The sequence below is a fragment of the Miscanthus floridulus genome, chromosome 11 (assembly GCF_019320115.1).
Source record: "Miscanthus floridulus cultivar M001 chromosome 11, ASM1932011v1, whole genome shotgun sequence".
Lineage (NCBI taxonomy): Eukaryota > Viridiplantae > Streptophyta > Magnoliopsida > Poales > Poaceae > Miscanthus > Miscanthus floridulus.
In genome coordinates, this window is record NC_089590.1 from 5,547,560 (window position 1) to 5,569,233 (window position 21,674).

General features: G+C 47.8%; 1 protein-coding gene across 1 annotated transcript; it reads right to left on the bottom strand.

The window, feature by feature from the left end:
- Nucleotides 1-840: 840 nt before the first annotated feature.
- Nucleotides 841-19,911, bottom strand: LOC136493454 (uncharacterized). Its single transcript, XM_066489538.1, has 4 exons — nt 19,571-19,911; nt 18,355-19,067; nt 18,184-18,268; nt 841-1,006 (listed from the first exon to the last, which is right to left on the bottom strand). Exons 1-4 carry the CDS (start codon nt 19,594-19,596, stop codon nt 910-912), a joined length of 921 nt encoding a protein of 306 aa, XP_066345635.1. The 5' UTR covers nt 19,597-19,911; the 3' UTR covers nt 841-909.
- Nucleotides 19,912-21,674: the final 1,763 nt, after the last annotated feature.

Consider the following 21,674-nt stretch of genomic DNA (forward strand, 5'->3'; position numbering starts at 1 on the left):
ACCAAACCAGCCGAGCATTGTTTTTCTCTCACAACAAACTAGCGGGAACAGTGTTTTTCAGCCAAATTTTAGCCAGCCGAACGGGGCCAGTATTATGTAAAAGGAAAACTTAAAATATGGAGGTATTCCTGTGTCCTTTGTTATTTCCCCACTACCTAGGTAGATTAAAATATATCTAGCAAGAAGGTATCAACTACTCAAAATCACCACTTGCTATGAAGCTCATCAAATTACAGCTCATTCTGCATGGATAGCCTTGACCAAACATCGATGAGGCGCGGAGGCCTCCACTCTCCTCTAGGCTCTAGATTTGGCGTTCCACGACAGCAAGAACTACAGCCTAGCGACCCACTTCTGGCCCCGCAACATTAAGTCAGTAACCGGCCAGAAAACCGCCCCCTAGAGAAGAGATCACAAGCAACCCATGACCACACAAAAACACATATCAGAGCAAAGGCGATGTCTTTGGGGACCAATGGCGCGAGGGGAGCCGAATTCGGTGTTAAGATCGCACCTTTGCGTGTCCCAGCGGTTGCAGCGGTGGAGGGAGGGAGACGATGCCGGAGGGGAGGATGCGCGAGTGTTGCGTTACCGGGCGGACATGAGTGCCACGAAGTTTGTGCCCACCGACCTATCATGGTCATTCAGGGCTGGATCGTCACTGCTTGATCTAAATACCAAAATGATGCATATATTTTCTCAAAAGAAAACAAAATGATGATATACCCTCTCTTAAGCATATTCATTAATTTATTGGTAGGAAGTCCACATAAACTAAATATATACTACTAATAACACTAAGGCCTTGTTCGCTTCTCTTATAATCCGTACTTTTCAGCTTGTATTTTTAGCTGGAATAGTGTTTTTCTCTCACAACAATCTGTCAGGACAGTGTTTCGACTTGTTTTTTCAGCGAAGCGAACAGGGCCTAAAACAGTTATACACCGTTGGAACCACCACAACAATACCAGCTATTGCGGCATTCTTGCTCCCAGTAGTACATCCTCTGCAACACGAAAACTATATGTGGATCAGAACGAAAATTCTAGGAAGCTCCAAAAACACAGAATTTGAATCATGAATAAATTGCAATGTGCTTCTGTTCGTAAGATGGCTCAACTACTGAACTAAAACAGAACTGCTATGCTCTCCTGCTTTTATGCCTTATGATCAAGCAAATAATATTGTAAAGAATAATTAAATAGAGCATATTAATTCCTATAGCTATTGCCCTGCCATCTGCTGGCCAAAGCTCCAGCATGCACAGGGTCGACATAAGCATGATGCATGAACAATTAAAATGTAATTTAAGAGATGTTTAGAACGTTTGTTTTTTGTAAATCCGTCTTCGATGCGTGAACAATTAAAATATAATTTAAGTTTTAGCATAAAATCGAAACAATCTTATTTTTTTGAAGAAATAAAAACAATCTTATTGCAAACTGCCAGGACAAAACTCGATCTTAATATGTCACCTGCAGCTGTCCTGTTTATGAAAGTATGGCCACACATATAAATAATTATTGTTTAAAGCTAAAGTAACATTAATTATCATAAACAAAAATATAAATTTGTATTGGGTACTTGCTCCTAACTGGCTTGTTTAGTTGGATGACATAGAACCTAAATGGAGGCCTAAAAAATGAAAGCAGGAGAAGCAACCTGAATACTATAGGGAACGTCCAAACAAGAATTGCACTTGAAAGCTGGAAAAGCAACCTGCATTACTAATCAAGTGACGATTGGCCATGAAAGTTTTGGAGACATATATACCTGGGTGATGATGCGGTAGGAGGGGTTATGCGCGGTTACGCATAGTACTACCGAGATCGATGGGTGCGGTGGCCAAACTGTCAAACTAACGAGGATGATGGACTTTGCCCTACCAAGAGGGCGACAGCGGTGGAAGATGCTGGCGGAGACGTACTTATCCTTTGATGACGGCGAGCCGGTGGGGAGGGCCTAGCTGAAGACGCACGCTAGCTATCTGGTTGGCCACTGGACGCTGTTCCTTTCCTTTCTTCCACGAGCAGGACGAGCTAAACAGCGGCTTGCACGATGATCGATCCACTATGATGATAGATGACGGCCAGAGCGACGATGGTTCGTGGTGGGATGGGGAACCAGGATATGGCGTCTAATCTCGTCTGCCTCTCTTTTGCGCGGTTGTCGCTACAAGGAAAGAGAGAAGGAGGAGAGAATATGAAAATCTAGGCTTGCATGTAATGTGATTTTAGGAAAGAGAAGTGACGTATTTTTTCGCAAGTCTTAATTACGCCGGATGGACGTCCGTTTCTTCCCTTCCTATTTGGCCGGCTAGAGATGTGAGATTTTTTTTCACGAGCGTTAATTACGCCCAGATGGACGTCCATATCCCCTCCTTCCTATTCGGCCCGGCAATTTAAGATTTTTTTTCACAAGCTTTACAACTAGTGGACGCCGTTTGGCCGTAGGTTTCCGTCTATTAGTGGCATATGATGAGACGTGATCACGTGATTCTCGTGTGGAGTGGCATTTTTAGGGAAGAAGCGCCGTGTGGGCCATTGTGGGGGGCGACGACGCCGGGTGGGATAATGAGCATGGGATCGCACGCAGGCAGACCGACGACCCGATGTTGGATTGTCGCACAAAAACGGTGTCCACTTTTTAGTCTTTTTAGACTTGATGAGAGAAGAGATTGATAAGCCATGCTAACGTGCCGCTTGTGGTTGGTGTGGTCTTTGATGATGGCAGTTTCCTTCTTGATTGGTTGCATGACTTCCTTCTTGATTGCACATGCACGATTCCTGTTTGCATGCACCATTGTGGCGCCGTGCATGGAAGGTGGTCTGGTTGCTCGGTTTCACATAATCCTTAATATTCTTTCTTCCTTCAAAAAAAAAGAATGAAGATTGGTCTATAATCAATCATTCGTATATATAGTCCTCATTTAGCAAATTGTATTGCTATAATTGTGCATGACTAATTTGGAAGGAAGAATTTTGTTGCAAGGGATGGGTGTAGGAGCGAGGGATGCGGGAACGCAGCAGGTAGGACTATGGGCCCACGTTGGAATGTCGTACCAAAAAGTGTCCACGCTTTATTCTTTTTAGTTGTATAGGAGATTATGAGCTCTTCCCAACCGGATGCCTCCCGCCGCCCATTCGGCGACGTCCCCACCACCTCACTCACCACCCCTTAACTCGCCAGCAACGCCAGTCTAGCCGCCGCTTGAGGCCCCCTCCCCCTTCTAAGGTTAATGGCAATGGAGATCCCCTAAAAAACCCCCAAATTCGTAACCGGAACCCTAGCGCCGGTGACCTATTTTTGGGGACGACAACACGATGGATGACTCATAGGCCGCGGGGGCGCGTGCAGCAAGCTCCCGCACGATGGTCGTGTGATAGAATTTGCCTATAGATATTGTTGGATGTAATGAATATTGATATATATCCTAATACATAAATCTTATATGCCTCTAATAAACAGGAGTAGTAATAACATATTGTTGATGTTGATTTTGAAGTAGTAAATGATATATTTAAGATAACTATACATTAATTTTGTCGATATGCTAAACTTAACATGAAATTCAGAATAGTAGTAAATTTACTACGATTTTTCAGAATATTTTTTTACTCATTTACTCATTTTTTTAGAAGTACTTTGCAATGCATCAACGGAATCCTTGGTTTTTCTTTGCTGGGCCCACTAGTCAGTCACCTGCTGCAGACCTAGAACTGTGCAGTATCGCCTGTTCGCCCCTGTTGGGCTTGTCGTTTCTTTCCCCTTCCGCAAAGCCAAAATGTTGGCGGCTCGCCGCCGGCTGTCCGCCGCCTCCACCTCTCCAGTCCTCCTCCGCCGCCTTTCCGCCCAGACCCAGCCCACGGCATCACCGGCGCAGCCCCCGCCGGAGGTGACCGATTCGGGGCCGGGAGCGTGGGCCAGCCGCGCGGTGGCGCTCTCGCTGCTGGGCCTGACGGGCGCCGTCGCAGCCAGCGCTGTCAGCGACCTCTCCGTCTTCCTCTCATGCTCCAGGTCGAACCCTTGAATCCCGTTGCGTCTTGCATCAAGTATTTACTTGTCCTCATGACGCTTAGCATCAGATCAACTACACCTTGGCTGTAGCGCTTGAATGTTGGGGATTTTAAGCCATTTTCTTATAGCAGTATATATAGCTGACCTCACCTTGTCAAGCCCACGACGATGACCACCTGAACGAGGCGTACTCACAGGAAGGCGTTATCTATCTATGATTACGTATTCAATCGTTTATGTAATGCAACGTCTATGACGTGCCCTGAGGGCAGAATCAGTCTGTATTAAGCCATCTCCGTGAAACTCTGGAAGGCATCGCATTTTTCAGACAATACAGACTCGGCAGGAGGAATCTTTCCTCTGTCGTTCTGATCTCGTGTTCCTCTTGTGTTCCTCACGTCGACGGTGATCGCCGGCGGCAACGGGGTGTGACAAGTGGTATCAGAGACGATTCATCCTCGGCGTGGGTGACGAGCTCCACCGGCTCTTCTCCGATGTCAGTTATCGGTGGCGGTGGCTTCCCGAGTCGGCGCAGTCACCACATCCTCATCAACTACCCAGGTCAGGCAGCTCTTGCCCCGTAGAGCTTCCCGTATCCGTCTAGCTTTGATCGCGGTTCGTAATTCCGGGTGGCTGGTTGATCTCCGTCCTCGCCCTCGTGGTGTTCGACCGGAGGTCCCATAGGTCCACTCTTTGGTGGAACTGGGTCAGCTGCGGTGTCGGCGTTGCCTACCTCAGAGCTCCACCCCACCAACTCCACCACCACCACCACCACCTCCACTACTACACAAACTTTACTGGAGGCGAGCGTTTTCGGTTTTCCGCGGCGGGCAAAGCCGTCCGCCGCGGCCTAGAGGCCACGGTAAATCGTGGCTTAACCGCGGCGGGCGGCCTTGCCCGCCACGGTTAATCGATTTACCGCGGCGGGCACGTTAGGATGCCCGCCGCGGTTAATCGTTTAAAAAAACAAAAAAAACTAGGAACCCGCCGGCGAGCCCATTCTCGAGCCCATCGACGAGCCCGTCCCAGCCCAATACTGGAGCCACCGCACCTCGCTGGATCCGCCGCCGGGGTCTCCTCCTCGCCGGATCCGCCGCCGGATCTGCGTCGATGCCGCAGGTTGGGGCCGTCTTGCCATGGATCCATGCCGCCGTCGTGTGGATCCACGTCGCGGGAGCAGGGAGTCGACGCGGCCGGCCTAGATCCACGCATCCACCCTGGATCCGCTGTTGTGTGGATCCACGTCGCAAGGAGTCGACGCGGCCGCCTGGATCCACCGCCGTGTGCCCGTCCCTGCGCCGTGCAGCACCTCGCCTATGAGAGAGAGAGAGAGATGAGGGAGGACTGAGGAGAGAGAGAGGGTGGGAGAGAGAGGGAGAGACATACCGGGCGCCCTGGATCCACCACAGACGCCGCCACGTGGGCCTCGCCGAGCGCCGCCGCACGCGCCTCGTCGCCGCCCTGCCTCACCTCACCTCACTGAGCGCCGCCAGGGAGAGGAGGGGAGGGGGCGCGTCGCCGGGGAGAGAGGAGCGGAGGGAGGAGGGCCGCCGGGAGGAGTGTAGGGTAGGGGAGAGAGAGTGGTGCGGCGCGAGAGAGGAGGGGTAGGGCAGGGGTGAGGGAGAGAAGTGTGGTGCGGCGCTGAGGACTCACAGTGAAACCCTAGGCTCTTGTATATATACGTGACCTCGGAATTGGACTGTATCTGGGCTCTGGATTGGGCCGTATTTACTGCGGCGGGCCTTATAAAATGCCCGCCACGGTAAATCGATTTACCGTGGCGGGCACCTTAAGATGTCCGCCACGGTAAATATGGTATTTTCCGTGGCGGATATCTTAAGGTGCCCGTCACGGTAAATCGATTTACCATGGTGGGCAAAAGTGCCTGCTGCGGTAAATAAAAAATACCCGTCGCGGTAAATCGTGGGATTTACCGCAGCGGGCAAAAATAGGTGCCTGCCATGGAGTGCAAAAGTGCAACGCTGCGCAAAATCATTTATGTAGTAGTGCTCACCACCATCCCTACCCAGATCCACCACCACCAGCCCAATCCACCACTACTACCGCTCAGATCCGATCGGTCTACGACACATCACTCGACTGGGGGACTACATCAGCAATTTGTTGGTTTAGGAGGCGAGAACCTGTTGAGCAGCCATCATCCTGCTCCCTATCTCTCATTAGCAAACAGTCAGTCGAGACGAGGGTTTCGGAACATCGTTTCCGTGTAAAATTCCGTAGTCTCGTGAAGCTGATTGTTGTGCGGTGGCGAAGGCGAAGAAGTGTCCACACTCGGGTTGCAGAGCAGGTCTCTGTGTAAAATTCCTTGGTGGTGCCTCACTTTTGGGCGTAGTCGGCGAGTTCAGGTGTAACAGGCTAAGGGGGAGGTCTTCCAAACCCGTTGCTGCACCTCGGTATCAGTCACAACGGCTCCCAAGAAACCATCTGTGCAGACCTAATTCATCTTGGAAGCCATGTCTTAGACCAGTGAAGAGGGCAATACAAGGTGGGATCGGATCATGGGGAACTTTGATCTATTGTTCGCCCAGATCAACGATTTGGGCCTAATTTAGCAAGAACTGAAGACTCAGGTCACGACAGCTCAGGAGGAACAGAAGAAAATTGCGAAGCAAGTTCAAGCCAATGGTTAGGCAGTGGCTAGTCTAACGATCAGACAAATGGGAAAAGAAAAGCTGGATGATAGTTCAGATAATGCCTCAGTAGTCTCAGCTGAAGAAACAGTGTTTGATAATGTGTTTGCTGCCACGATTCATGACCACAAGCCAGGCACATCCAAGAGGACCCATGGCCCTTCCAATAAAGATCAGTTACCCCACCATTCCATTCCCAAAATGCAATTTCCCATGTTTGATGGAACAAGCCCCCAAATTTGGATTGACAACTGCTGCAACTATTTTACCATATACAACATTACTGAGTCATTAAAGATCACAACTGCTGTGATGCATCTGGAGGGAAATGCAACCAAGTGGTGGCAAGCATACAAGCAAAACCATTCTGTACCTACATGGCAGCCTTTCTGTTCCATTATACTGGAGAAGTTTGGTGCTGATGATTTTAGGTAGGCCCTCAATGACCTGCTATCCCTCAAGCAAACTAGAACTGTGGAGGAATACACTGCTGCTTTTCAGTCTCTGCAATTTGATGTTACAATGCATAATTGCCACTATGATGAACTCTTCTTTGCAACCAAGTATGTGGATGGCTTGAAAGAGGAGATTAGAGCTACCGTGGAACCTCATGTACCAGTAACAGTAGACAGAGCTGCCTTGATTGCCAAAATCCAGCAGAGAACAATTGACAGGAACAAGACCAAAACCACAAGACCACCACCTGCAAATAGATTTCAGCCACAGAAGCATGACAACCAAACTTCTCAAAACCTCACAAGACTTAGGCAATTGAGGGATTATCGAAGAGCAAACAATCTCTGCAACTTCTGTGGGGACAAGTACGAACCTGGTCATCAGGATGTATGCTCCAAACGTGCTAAACCACAGCTGAATGCCATTATGGTCAATCCACTGGACAAGGAGGAGATCACTGAAGAAGTTCTTAATACCTTAGCCGTGGAAGATGCTTTAGCTGAGGACTTTTGTCAGCTATCCCTCAATGCCCTATCCAGTGCTAACAATGATAACAGTATCAAACTGAGAACTCTGGTGAAGAACAAAGTGATGCTAGTCCTTCTGGATTCAGGAAGCTCACACAGCTTTATCAGTTCAAGTTTTGTGGCCATGGCAAATTTACCAACAATACCAGTCACTCCTAGAACTGTGAAGCTAGCCAATGGGCAACAGTTAAATGCACAAGCTAAGGTACTTAATCTGTAATGATATATTCAAGGTCATACTCTACATAGTGACATGCTTGTCATAGATATGGGTCCTTATGATGCTATTCTTGGCTTTGATTGGCTCAAGTTACATAGCCCCATGCAGTGTGATTGGAGCAACAAAACCCTCACCTTTACACATGCTAGCAATACAGTCACCATCCAAGGCCTACAAACCCCACCTCTATAAGCCACACCCATTTCCCCTACCCAACTGTATAAGGCTACCAAAGGCAATGACACCTGGGCCTTTGTCATGCTTGAGCAAACCTCTAAACCTCACCCTGAACCTACCAGTGCCGAACCTACCAACCTTGACCTGCGACCCTCAAACCTTACCACCACAAAGAAGCTATGACCATTCTATCCCACTCCTACTAGGAGCTATACCGGTCAATGCCAGACCCTATCACTACTCTCCACAGCACAAGACTAAAATTGAAACTCAAGTCAAGCAGTTGCTGCAGTCTGGGCTGATAACACACAGTCATAGTCCCTTTGCCTCTCCTGTACTGCTAGTGAAGAAAAAGGATGGGACATGGAGGTTCTGTGTAGACTATAGAAAACTCAATGAGATAAAAATCAAGAACAGGTTTCCTCTCTCAATCATTGAAGAAATTCTGGATGAGTTAGAGGGAGCAGAATACTTCACTAAGCTGGATATGAGATCAGGATACCATCAAGTTAGAATGTTGCCAGAAGATGAGTATAAAACTGCATTCAAGACTCATCATGGCCACTATCAATTTAAGGTAATGCCTTTTGGCCTGACCAATGCACCTGCTACCTTTCAATGCATCATGAACCAAATTCTCCAGCCATTCCTGAGGAAGTTTGTGTTAGTCTTTCTGGATCATCTAAAGCATCTAGAACAAGTTTTGGAAGTGTTGCAGACCAATCAGTTATACCTAAAGCAATCCAAATGTTCATTTGCTCAAACACAGCTAGAGTATTTGGGCCACATCATTTCAGCTGCAGGAGTAGCTATTGATCCTCAGAAAACTCATGCTATGTTACATTGGCCCCAACCCAAAACTATGACAGAACTCAGGGCTTTCTTAGGCCTAATAGGATATTATAGAAAATTTGTGAAGGGTTATGGAATTATGGCCAAACCACTCACCAACTTACTCAAGCACAAGCAATTTCAGTGCCCCCCAATAGCCCAAGAAGCCTTTGATAATCTCAAATTAGCTCTCACAACTACTCCAGTCCTAGCACTGCCAAATTTTCAGCAACCTTTCACAGTGGAAACTGATGCTTGTGGGGAAGGAATTGGAGCAGTTCTTATGCAATCTGGACAGCCCATTGCTTATCTCAGTAAGGCATTGGGAGAGAAACATCAGAAGCTATCCATTTAAGAAAAGAGTTTCTAGCCTTAATTATAGCAGTGGAGAAATGGAAACATTACCTACAGAGGTAAGAATTCACCATCTTAACTGATCATAAATCCCTGTTCTATCTTGTTGAGCAAAATCTTCATTCGGAAATGCAGAGGAAGGCCATGACTAGACTTATGGGACTTCAATTTAAAAATGTCTACAAGAAGGGCAAGGAGAATGTAGCTGCTGATGCTCTGTCTAGAGTTGCACATCTCCACACCTTACAGGCAGTATCCTTGGTGAAGCCTAATTGGGTCCAGGAGGTCCTCAATTCATATATAACAGATGCTAGAGCTCAGTAATTGCTTCAACAGTTGGCAGTTACTAGCCCTGATCCAGCAGGGTATAGTCTTGATAATGGGTTGATCAGACACCATAACAAGCTCCAGATTGGCAACAATTCAGCACTACAAACTAAGCTTATTGCTAGTTTTCATTCCACTGCTATAGGTGGACATTTTGGCACTACTGCAACATATCAGAGGCTGAAAAATCACTTTTCTTGGAAAGGGATGAAACATGCTGTGGAAAGCTACATCAAACAGTGTGATGTCTGTCAACATGCCAAACACTCCAACACTCATCCTGCAGGTTTACTCCAACCCTTACCATTACCTCAGGGAGTTTGGATGGATCTATCTATAGACTTTATAGAGGGCCTTCCAAAATCACAAGGTTACAATGTCATTCTTGTAGTAGTGGACAGATTAACCAAACATGCACATTTCATGGTAGTCAAACACCCTTATACAACAGCCTCTATAGCACATATATTTATGGACAATGTGGTCAGGTTACATGGGTTACCACAATCCATTGTTTCTGATAGGGACACCATTTTTGTCAGTGCTTTTTGGAAGGAACTCTTCAAGCTTTATAGAGTTAAATTGGCCCTCAGCACAGCTTACCACCCACAGTCAGATGGGCAAACCAAAAGGGTCAACCAGTGCTTAGAAATGTACCTGAGGTGTTCAGTTCAAGATGCTCCAAGAACCTTGGAAGTCCTAGGCTCTCCCTAGCAGAACTATGGTACAACTCCACATTCCACTCCTCCCTCGGTTGCTCTCCTTTCAAAGCACTCTATGGCTAGTGAACCAACAGTGGGCGCCACACCATTGTTATCACCTGCTACATTACCAACTGTTGCTGAAATCATTGAGAACCGTGAGCTCCATCTTCAATCTCTGAAGCAACATTTGGCCAGTGCTCAGAATAGGACGAAAGTCATGGCTGATAAGAAAAGAGTAGATCTCCAGTTCTAGGTGGGCAATCAAGTGCTATTAAAGCTCCAACCATATACATAGTCCATAGTGGCCAATCGACCATATCCCAAGCTAGCATACAAGTTCTATGGGCCATACACCATCCTGGAGAAATTTGGCAAAGTGGCCTATCGGTTGGATTTACCTCAGAGTAGCCAAATCCACCCGATATTTCACATTTTCCAGCTCAAGTCATTTGTTCCTGATTTCTCCCCAGTGTTTTCAGAACTGCCGGTCACTATTGACATTGAGGCGGCCGCTGGCGGTTCCTGAAGTCATTATCGAGCGCCACCTGGTCAAGAAGGGTGCAACCGCTGTCCTCAAGTCCTGGTGAAATGGAGCGGCCTTCCACCGACGTCGGCCACCTAGGAAGACTACAACGTCTTGCGCCATCGCTTTCCAGATGCACCTGCTTGGGGGCAAGCAGGCACTTCGGCGGGAGGAGCTGTCAAGCCCACGACTGATGACCACCTGAAGGAGGCGTACTCGCTGGAAGGCGTTATCTATCTATGATTACGTATTTAATCGTTTATGTAATGCAACGTCTATGACGTGTGGGTCCCTGAGGGCAGAACCAGTCTGTATTAAGCCATCTCGGTGAAACTCTAGGAGGGTATCGCATTTTTCAGACAATACAGACTCGGCAGGAGGAATCTTTCCTCTGTCGTTCCGATCTCGTGTTCCTCACGTCGACGGTGATCGCCAGCGGCAACGGGGTGTGACACATCTGTTCCTGTAGTTCAGGGTTTCTTGACCTGTAATGTAACCTAGATGGCTAGACATATATCTTAAATGCTTTTGGTGCCCATGTAGAGGATGGATGGCAATTTTGTGGCAACATGTAGGATTCATGTACCTTTGAGTGATGTTTTCTTCTTCATGTAATGTGTTATTGTGCTCGCCGTTGTTGGATTTGGTTTCCTTTGTCCACAAGAGTAATTGCTATGGCTCACTTGTTCCTTTTGTGCCCGTGCTGCAGCTAGGCAATAGAGAAGGCCACCCAGAACAGTAGATAGTCAATGCCATTGGTAAGCCGATTGTGCGGGGCCCCTGGTACAGTGCTTCCATTGCCGTAAATCACGTGAAGCATTCTGTCTCCTGCACTTTCCCGGTGTCGGGCCCCCAAGGAAATGGTCTTCTCAAGCTCAAGGCTATGTGCTTGGGAGGTGCGTGCCGCTAACTTCACAAATCTATTCCTTATGAGTGAGTTGATTGGACTTCCTAGTATGCTAACATTTTTCTTGTGATATGCTTATACTTATAATAAGATATTCTTTCGAATATGTCTTTGAGCTACGTCGCCTCAATGCCTCTGGAAAACTGAACCAATAAATGATGATTTTTGGCATTTGGATGCTGAATATTAAACATGACCTTTAGTTTTTCCACTGCATATAAAGTGTTGCAGTAGATGTGTTTGCATTAATGGAAAGGAAAACTATGATACTAATATACATCATCTGCTGACTTAGCCGATTGCTTGCAACTTTTAATATAGTTTCGTCATTCCTTGGGCATAGCAGGTATGTTAGTCCATATGCACGACAAATGCCCCAAAATATTACTGTAAAATCATTTGTCAAGCCACATTAATCCATTAAAATAGGTTGTATAACTGATGCTAGTTGGGTGACTGAACAAGTCGTGTCACAATTTTATCTTGATTTTCTTTAAACTTATCTTGACCTTGAAACATGTAAGGATGTGTACTAGTTTCATTTATTTGGGAAAAAAAATCCAAACCGATGTCCCCAGTAGTGGGTACAGCATTACCACCTACCAGTACCCACCTGATGGACCAGTTGTAACTTGGCTGGTTACTTCTGGTTTCTGTAGCCATTCCTGATTGGTTTTTAAAATATTAGTGTTAGCTGTTGGATACCCATGGTGATTAAAGTTCATGAAAGTTCTTATGTAGATGTAATGGTGATTATTTGCCATTTGTATATTCTGACTAATTGATCAAGTGCTTCATGTCATGTTCTTATTCTAGTAGGATGAAATCTTGTCACAAGATTCATCCAGAAGTTCGCTTTAGCTCATGCGATAACATGGTGACATAAGGAAACAAACTATTCGAAAGCAAACTTGATGCAATGTAGATGCAAATATATTATATTGATATACGCACATAGTGAAAAGTTTTGGATTGCATGAATCAGTGAATTTCTAGTGGCATACACAAAAATTCTCCATACATTAAATTTTTAGATTTTCTTATTTAGCACATCTAAAGTAAGGCTGTCACAAGACACTAGAGTAGTAGAGTCTAAAGGGAAAGAGGGCAATTGCAACCACACAACCAACTAAAGAAACTAAATAGATGGTACTCAAGGTAGGATTGAGTGGAGCCCCCCTCCTCCCCAATCTGGCAGCGCTCTGTTCGGCATTGGTCGCTACTAGAATCTTGAACTCAATGGAGTCAAAGCCTCAAAGGAGAGAAGATGGGATCGGAGAATGAAGGAGATACTTATTGGATGAGAATGTGAGAGAGCAGACAAAGAAAAACTCAGACAGTGTTACAGATTACTAATGAAGATACTTCGACTACTAATTCTTCGCTAAGTGTGGAATAAGTTAATAACGAGAGCAAAGATGAGTTATGCACCTTCCATTTATTTCACAATTGGGTCTGGTCTGCCCTTTAACATCAGCTTTCGATTGCATAGGCCTATTTTATCGCATTATTATTTTTTCAGCACTTTACTAGTATTAGCTAGTCAGTGGCCTCAGAAAAGCAAAACAACTGTATTTTACTAGAATTGGTAGCACTTGTCATACACAGCACATGACATTGTGCAGTCCGCTTCTGCTCCCATTGCATCTCCAATAACAGACCAAGGTATTCCTGTACCTGGCATCTCCTCATCTTCCTTATCTCTAAAGACAACAGTTGCACAATCATCTCCCTCCTCTTCAGAAAACCTTGAGCTTCAGTTGTATCACTAGACAAGAGAACATTAGTGATTTTCTTTGACTTATCTTTACTTTCTTATTAATCATCTTGGAGTTGAATTGAATATAGACCAATTTGTTGAGGCAGGGTTGTGGTAAGCCTATTTCTCTTCTTAGTGTGTACCTAAAAATTATGAAATTAAACATGAGAGCATAACCATTTCCATTCCTGTAAGTTTAGTGCTGAAATCTTAACATTAGATAGGGACTAACCATTTCAAATGTGCTCCTAATTTCTTTCACAACCAGAAGAGTGTTGGTCCCTCGCTGCCCTGCATAGGTAAGCAGTAAGCTTACCAGCACACACACTCACTCACTATGGCTAGAGGTAGAAGAAGAGGTGAGCACAACACACACACATACACTGCAGAAGCTCTAGCGCTGGCCAAGGCTCTACCTCTGGTTGTGGCAACTGAACTACTTTTTCTCATTGCATTGGCATAGTATATATACATAAGCTAGTACCTCTATCAAGTACAGAGAGGTATGGTGAGTACACCAACTACCTACTCTTAAGTACTACTAGTACGTTGGCTTAGATGAGCCCACTACCAAGACATGGCTGATATACTTCTACCAACTACAAGTACTAGATGGTCTATTGCCTTACAAGCTATAGCACTAGGGAGGGGACATCCATGCTGACCAAAATCTAATCCTAATCTGTAGCAAAGAGAGAATTTGAGAGCAGCAGATTATGTCTTACAATTTTTCCCCTAATCCTGCTGCTAACCCGAAGCCTTTACCTCATCCATGCCAATCATCTTCCTCAACTCCATGAACCGCAGGCGCCCAAGTGACTTGGTGAGGATGTCAGCGAGCTCTCTGCCGGTCTCGACGAACTCGATGACAATCTGTCCTCCATCAACACAGTCCCGGAGGAAGTGGAACTTGATGTCGATGTGCTTGGTCCGGTCGTGGAGGACAGGGTTCTTGGCGAGGGTGACGGCGGGCTGGTTGTCCACAATCAATGCTGGCGGGTGAGCTTCCTCGCCGGTCAGCTCGCCAAGTAGCCGGCGCAGCCAAATAGCTTGGCACGGCGCCATGGCCGCTGCGACATACTCCGCCTCACACATCGACAGCGCCACGATCTTTTGCTTCAGTGATTGCCAAGCAATGAGGGTTGCTCTAAGGAAGACGAGCACGCCAGAGGTGCTCCATCGCCCATCGATGTCGCCCGCCATGTTCGCATCGTTGAAGACAGTGAGCTTTGGCTCACCTTCCTCTGTTTTGGGGGGTGCCTCACTGAAGACCGTGAGGCGCAGCCCACCCTTGCTGCCGTGCTTGGGGAAGATGATCACTTGATCGAGCGTCCCCTTGATGTAGCGCAGCAGCCTCTTCACCGCCGTCCAGTGATCCTCACGCGGGTCCTCCATGAATCGGCTGACGTACCCAACCGCGAACGCGATATTCGGCCGAGTGTGCATGAGGTACCACAACCCGTCGACGATGCTCCGGTAGCGCGTCACGTCCACCTTCGTCGCTGTTCTGTGCTTGGACAGCTTCAACCGCTCTTCCATCGGAGTCGCGCACGGCTTGCACTCCGCCATGCCGCGGCGCTCCAACAGCTTCTCCGCGTAGGTGCCCTGACCTAGGGAGACGCTCTGCTTCCCCTGCCTCACCTCGATGATGAGGTAGTAGGAGAGTGCGCTGAGATCGCTTATCTTGAAACGAGCGGCCATCTCGCACTTGAAACTGTCGATGTCCTCTGCTCGCGCTCCGGTGACGATCAAATCGTCCACGTACACACCGACGACGAGCTCCTCCTTCCCCCGTCGCCACGTGTAGAGCATGTGCTCCGTGGCGCAGCAGGTAAACTCGAGCTCGCCCAAAAGTGGCGTCGAGCTTGGCATTCCACGCCCGCGGGGTCTGCCTGAGCCCATAGAGCCCCTTGCACTAGCCTAAGCACCTTGTGCTCTGCCTCCTTGATGGCGAAGCCCAGAGCTTGCTTGACGAAGACCGTCTCCGTGAGCTCACCATTGAGGAAGGCCTGACTTGATGTCGAGGTGGTGGACACTGCCAGTCCTTCGCTGCTGCCATGGCCAACGGTATGCGGACTGATTCCATGCGCGCCACCGGAGTAAAGACCTCCAAGTCGATGCCCTCGCACTGGATGAAGCCGCGGGCGACGAGCCGTGCCTTGTGCTTGACGATGGCGCCGCTGCTCGTCCCGCTTCACCTTGTAGACCCATTTGAGCCCAATCTGCCGACAGCCAGCCGATGGATCAACCAGCTCCCAGGTCCCATTGTCCTCGATCGCTTTCAACTACTCCAGCATCATTCGCCGCCAATTGGCGTCGCGCTCGGCCACCTGCGGACGTGGGCGGCTCCTCCGCACTGACGAGAAGCAACTCTGGATCGTCGAGGATGCGAGTGGCCAGCCTAGGAGCTCCTTCGTCGCCGACTGATGTTGTCCACTCGACGGAAACGTACCTCCTCGCCGTCATGGAAGGCGTCCACGTACTCTTCGATGTCGGTGGGCAGAGAAGTAAACTCGAGCGGAGGTGTCCCCTGTCTTGCCGAACTGCCGAAGTAGGGGACTGAGGTGAGGCGAGTGCGCCGCTGCCGATGGAGACTGCTCCCCCGCGCCCGTCATGGCTTGACTTGGTGGCTCCTCGACCGCCTCTGCTGCCAGGACCTGGCCCGTCCGCAGCCTGCTCTCCAATGCTAGCATCTCCTCCTCCTTGGATCACCATGTGTTCGACGACAAAAGTGCCGCTGACGCCACCGGCTTCCCCCGTGCCTGTATCCTCCCAATCCCAGGCCGCCGTCTCATTAAACACCACATCCCTGGAGATCATCACCTTGCCTCCCTTGGGATCGTAGAGCCGATAAGCCTTGCTGCCATCCTCGTAGCCTTGGAGCACCATGGGTATGCTCCTGTCCTCCAGCTTGCCGAGGTGAGGCTTGGTGTTCTTCACATGGCTGATGCAGCCGAACGTTCTGAGGAACGACATGTTCGGCTTGCAACCGTGACAAGCCTCGAATGGCGTCTTGCCCTTTCGGGCTTTGGTGGACGCGTGGTTGAGGATGAACACCGCCGTGGCCACCGCCTCGCCCCAGAACTCTATCGACATCTTCTTGGCCTTCATCATCGACCTCGCCATTCTGACCATCGTCTGGTTCCGCTGCTCCACCACGCCATTCTGCTGCGGCGTGTACAACGCGGTGTGGTGGCACACCACCCCTTGATCCGTGTAGTACGCGGCAAACTCCACTGAGGTGAACTCGCCGCCACGATCCATCCTCAGCACGCGCAGCTTCGTCTCGCTCTCGGCCTCTGCACGCACCTTGAACCTCTTGATCGCCTCCACCGCCTCACTCTTGCTCGTCAGAAGCTGTAGCCACATGTACCGGCTGCAGTCATCCACAAGCAAGATGACGTACTTGCGCTCGCTGTGCGTCGCCGACGTGATCGGCCCGCAGAAGTCACCATGGACCAGTTCGAGGGCCTCTGCCACGCGGTACTTTGCCGTCTTTGGGAATGGCAGCCTCCTCTATTTCTCGGCCAGGCAGCTGTCACACAGCTCGCCTACGTGCTCGATGTGAGGTAGCCTCCGGACCATCTTCTCCAGCTTGCCGAGGGCGTCGAAGCTGAGATGGCTGAACCGGGCGTGCCACAGCCACGGCTCCTCCGTGCGCCGCGCCACCAGGCAGATGGGCTGCTCCACCTTCAAGTCGAGCAGGTATAGCCGGTTCCAGGACCTCTTCACCTTGGCGAGAAGCCGCTGTTCCCGATCCCTGATCCTGAGGACGTCGTCCTTAACACAGCTGTGGGATGTAATACACATCCGTTAGCGCGCGGTGCTCGCCATTCTGGCACCTGAAGATGATGATGTCGCCCCCAATGACTTCTTTGCAAGGTCGGAACCGACGCGCATTGCCGCAATGGCCTCCCACGCCTCCTTAGCAGACTTTTTCGCCCCCAACGGCTCCCTGTACTCCGCTGGCACGACAGCGAGGATAGCCTCCATCGCTGACATATCATCTTCTTCTTTATCGGTGCCCTTGTTAATGACATTCAAGAGCCGCCAGGCTCTGAGCTTGACCTTCATGGTCATCGCCCACTCGCCATAGTTGGTGCGAGTCAGCGTCAGCCAACTAGTGCCACTGACCTCCCGCACCGCACACACAACGACCTTTTGTCGTGGCTGGGAAGCCCCAGCAGCACCACTGCTGTCGCCCGTCTCTGAGCCATGATCACCCGCCATCACCGCCGGCGGTTAGTCCGGCGACGCCGCTGTACGGCTCCGATACCACTTGTTGGTCCCTCGCTGCCCTGCCCAGGTAAGCAGTAAACTTACCAGCACGCACACTCACTCACTATGGCTAGAGGTAGAAGAAGAAGTGAGCACAGCACACACACATACACTGCAGAAGCTCCAGCGCTGGACAAGGCTCTGCCTCTGGTTGTGGCAACTGAACTACTTTTTCTCATTGCATTGGCATAGTATATATACATAAGCTAGTACCTTTATTAGGTACAGAGAGGTATGGTGAGTACACCAACTACCTACTCTTAAGTACTACTAGTACGTTGACTTATCAGCCCACTACCAAGACATGGTTGATGTACTTCTACCAACTATAAGTACTAGATGGCCTATTGCCTTACAAGCTACGGCACTAGGGTGGGGACAGCCATGCTGACCAAAATCTTATCCTAATCTGCAGCAAAGAGAGAATTTGGGAGCAGCAGATTATGTCTTACATAGAGCTTGATGTCAGAGATAGGATACTTGTTGCCATCTTCTGTAAAGCTGGTGTTTCAGTTCCATACAGCCGCCACCAAGATGCTGAAATAAATGAAAAACAACTTGTAATATCAGTTACAATGGTTGCAAACAGCAAACTGCATAAACATCCATGGGATATCAGTTACCTGGGTTGTAATCAAAGTTTACACAAGTCTTTGCAAGCTTCTTGTTAAATGGTCCTTCTCTATTTTGAAACTTCTTTAGTTCAGTGTTGGCAGCCTGATCTTGCTTATCCTCATCATGATGATAAAAAGTCTCTAGATTTCCTTCTGTTATTGTAGCATCATCAAAGATTGATGGGTTACCATAACTATAGTATGAATTTAGCAGATAGGCAGTCAAATGCAATGGAGAATCAAGTCTTCCTTTCATCTTCTTGTCAATGTTAGCAATAACATCTTTGTAACGGGACTCAACATTGCCATAGGCCTTGTTGATCTCTCTCTTTGCCTTCAATAGTTCTCCATATAGGAAACCCATTGATGGCTTCACATCCCCATCAACCAAAAGTAGAACTTTGACCAATGGCTCAAAAACGCTCAAACACAACTTCACATCCTTCCTCTTCCTTTTTGATTCATCTAGTGATTTCTTGCACTTGTCTTTAGCCTCCTGTGTGCTCTTCCTGCATTTCTTCACATTTTTTCCAACATGGGCCACATGTTGCTTCAACCGATGAATCCCTCCTTGGCTCTGATGATTACAGAACTTGCATTTCACCTTGTCCTTGTTCTTAGCATCAACCAGAACCCCATATTCCCATCGCACATCATCTGAATTTCTTTTCAGGAGATTCACTGCCTCATTTTCAGGAGTGTCATGCTCTGATGTCGACATCCTACATGTATAACAAACTAACAACTATCAGCTAAACAAGTACTATAAAAACTATCAACTAACAAGTAACTCTAGCATAGATACAGGCAATCAGCTTCATTCTAAACAAAAAACAACTAAACAAGTAACACACTAACATAAACACTGTAAGTCTAACTGTCTAAGACATTCAGACTTCGCATTCAGGTTCAGGCAATCAGACATTCAGAGTTCAGATCAATCAGGAATTTGACTTTCAGGCATTTAGGTTGACAGGTTCAGGTATTCAGAGGCATTCAGGTTCAGGCATTCAGAGTTCAGAGCAATCAGTTCAGAGCAATCAAACTTTCAGACTTCAGAGTTCAGACAATCAGAGTTCAGAGCAACAAGACTTTAGGCATTCAGAGGCAGGGAGCAGGGGAGACTGGAGCAGAGAGGGTGGAGGCAGTGGACAAGAAGAGAGGAGCAGGGGAGGGCGGAGGCATGGAGCAGCAGATGAGAGAGGAGCAGGGGAGAGGAACTTACCTTGGGGCAGGGAGGAAGCAGACCATCGGGGAGGAAGCTGGTCGGCGTCGTGACTGCGGGCGACAGGAGCAGCTCAGAAGAAGACGTCGCAGGCGGCGCACGGCGGGAGCTGCTCGTCCTCACGCGACTGACTTCTTTCCCCGTGCCTTCTTGTGCGCGGGCGGGAGCTGCTCGTCCTCACGCGACTGACTTCTTTCCCCGTGCCTTCTTTTCCGCGTCCGCGCACACTTCTGCTTTGGCCGAAAAAGTGCACGCGCTCGCCTCTGCGTTGCCTCGGCCGCTTCGGCGCCGCGGAGGCGTTGCGCCCGCCTAGGGGTCTGCCTACCCCCCTGGGCCCCGCAGGACCCCTTCGCCTAGTGCCTAGGCGGCCGCGGAACGTTGCCTTTTTGAACACCGACTGTAATGTCCACATCAACCTTCATACTTTGTATTTCCTTTTTCTGCGTCCACACTTATTAATAAGCTTCCATGTTTTCTGCTCAAGAAGGGTACAGAATGCCAGAGCTGAAAACGTCTGGACCTAAATGTGTTCCACTATTTCATTCTTTATTTTTGAAATTGTATGACTTGTGGTTAAGACAGGCTATCATGGTGCTGTGATTTGCTCAGTGGAGTGATCCTAGTCATTGTGCCTACTTCTGATCCTATTGAGTTATGATTTTCCACTTCAAAGATACTCTGAGAGCTTCAGTTCATCAACTAGAATATGTTTCCTTGGAATAAAATGATTGCTTATTTTTTTCGCGGCATTTTTTTGGACATCATGTAGATACAGAAGCACAAGCCACCTAACTAAAGAGATTTTTGTATTAGGCCACTGGTATGAGCAAATTGAGTGGCGGTTAGTTTTTATTCGCAACTTAATATGTATCTTATCGCTTTTTTGTTTCTTGCAGATGAACTTGGTATTCATTTCTGCAGCCCGCTGACTGGGAGATACTGATATTGGATGCCATCCTTGATATTCATACTGAAGATGGTAAACACCGAACAATGAGGTCCAGACAACACACCTGCTCCACCACCAGCAGACTGCACCGCGTGCAAGTCCCATGCAGCTCCACCACCACCTCAACCTCCTGCGGAGAAGTGAATCCATTGAGAGATGTTTTTCCATCGGAACATGGTTACTATGGAGTGATTTATTCTTTCCACAATCCCCTACGAACCTGGTGGGAATAAATGTTTTATATTTTTTTGGCCAAGAGGACCACAGGTCGATCTTAGGAAATAGTAAGAATTCTGCTCTGATTATTGGAAATCCCGATGGATTATAGAATAGGTTAGATGAATCTGTCATCTGGCTGGCCATGCTCTGAACGTCGGGCCGATCAGTATTTAAACAGCTGAGATTAGCTCCAGGACTTGCTTAGCGTACAGCACTTGAAGAAATCTGTTGGGTTGATGTTACACGAGTCTATGAGAAAGCCTATTTGGCCAGCTTTTGAGTTGTCGTTCACGTTGCAATTCTTGCTAATCATGAAGCTTGTTACGTATGTAATGTTCTCGTTTGAGTAGTGATTTTTACTGGAGAATAATGCCTGGAGAGCAGGTCAGCCAAAATAAGCTTCCGACATCTTCAGGGCGTGATTAGTTCTCCGAATCAGGATCTGGTTAGAACAGTCTCAGTGCTAGAATCACAGCTACTAGTTTCTATGCCTCTTAAATCATGTATAGAAACCATATTTTCCAATGGATAATTTCTTCAAAATAATTTGTATCTAATCATGTCCTCTCTCTATTATCTATCGTTACATCTTTTCATATATTGGTTCTCATGTAGACATTTTCTTATGGAAGAATCTATTTTTCCATCTCTCTTTTTTTTTTCATTCCAATGCCACATCATTTTACTTAGTTGGTACCCTAATTAATGAACATAGAAACACTAGTTATAAATTTGTTCACTGTTTATCAAAATTTTGAACCATCTATTGAGTTTTTTATTCGTAAAAGGGTGCAAATTTCTGAAGTCCTTTCTCTTGCACATGCAAAGTTCTGAAATTTTTTGATTTCTTTTTATTATGCTAGAAAAGTTTTGGCGATGTGTAGATAATAAAGTGTTAGATGCTTTATTTCATAGATAAAGTGTGAGATGCTTTTG

Excerpts from the sequence above, each read along its gene's own strand:
- LOC136493454 (XM_066489538.1), bottom strand. The coding sequence starts at position 19,596 with ATGGTCTGCTTCCTCCCTGCCCCAAG. Across the intron at positions 19,068-19,570 it reads TGCTTCCTCCCTGCCCCAAG|GATGTCGACATCAGAGCATG; the intron begins GTAAGTTCCTCT and ends TTATACATGTAG. Across the intron at positions 18,269-18,354 it reads AAACTTTGATTACAACCCAG|CATCTTGGTGGCGGCTGTAT; the intron begins GTAACTGATATC and ends CATTTATTTCAG.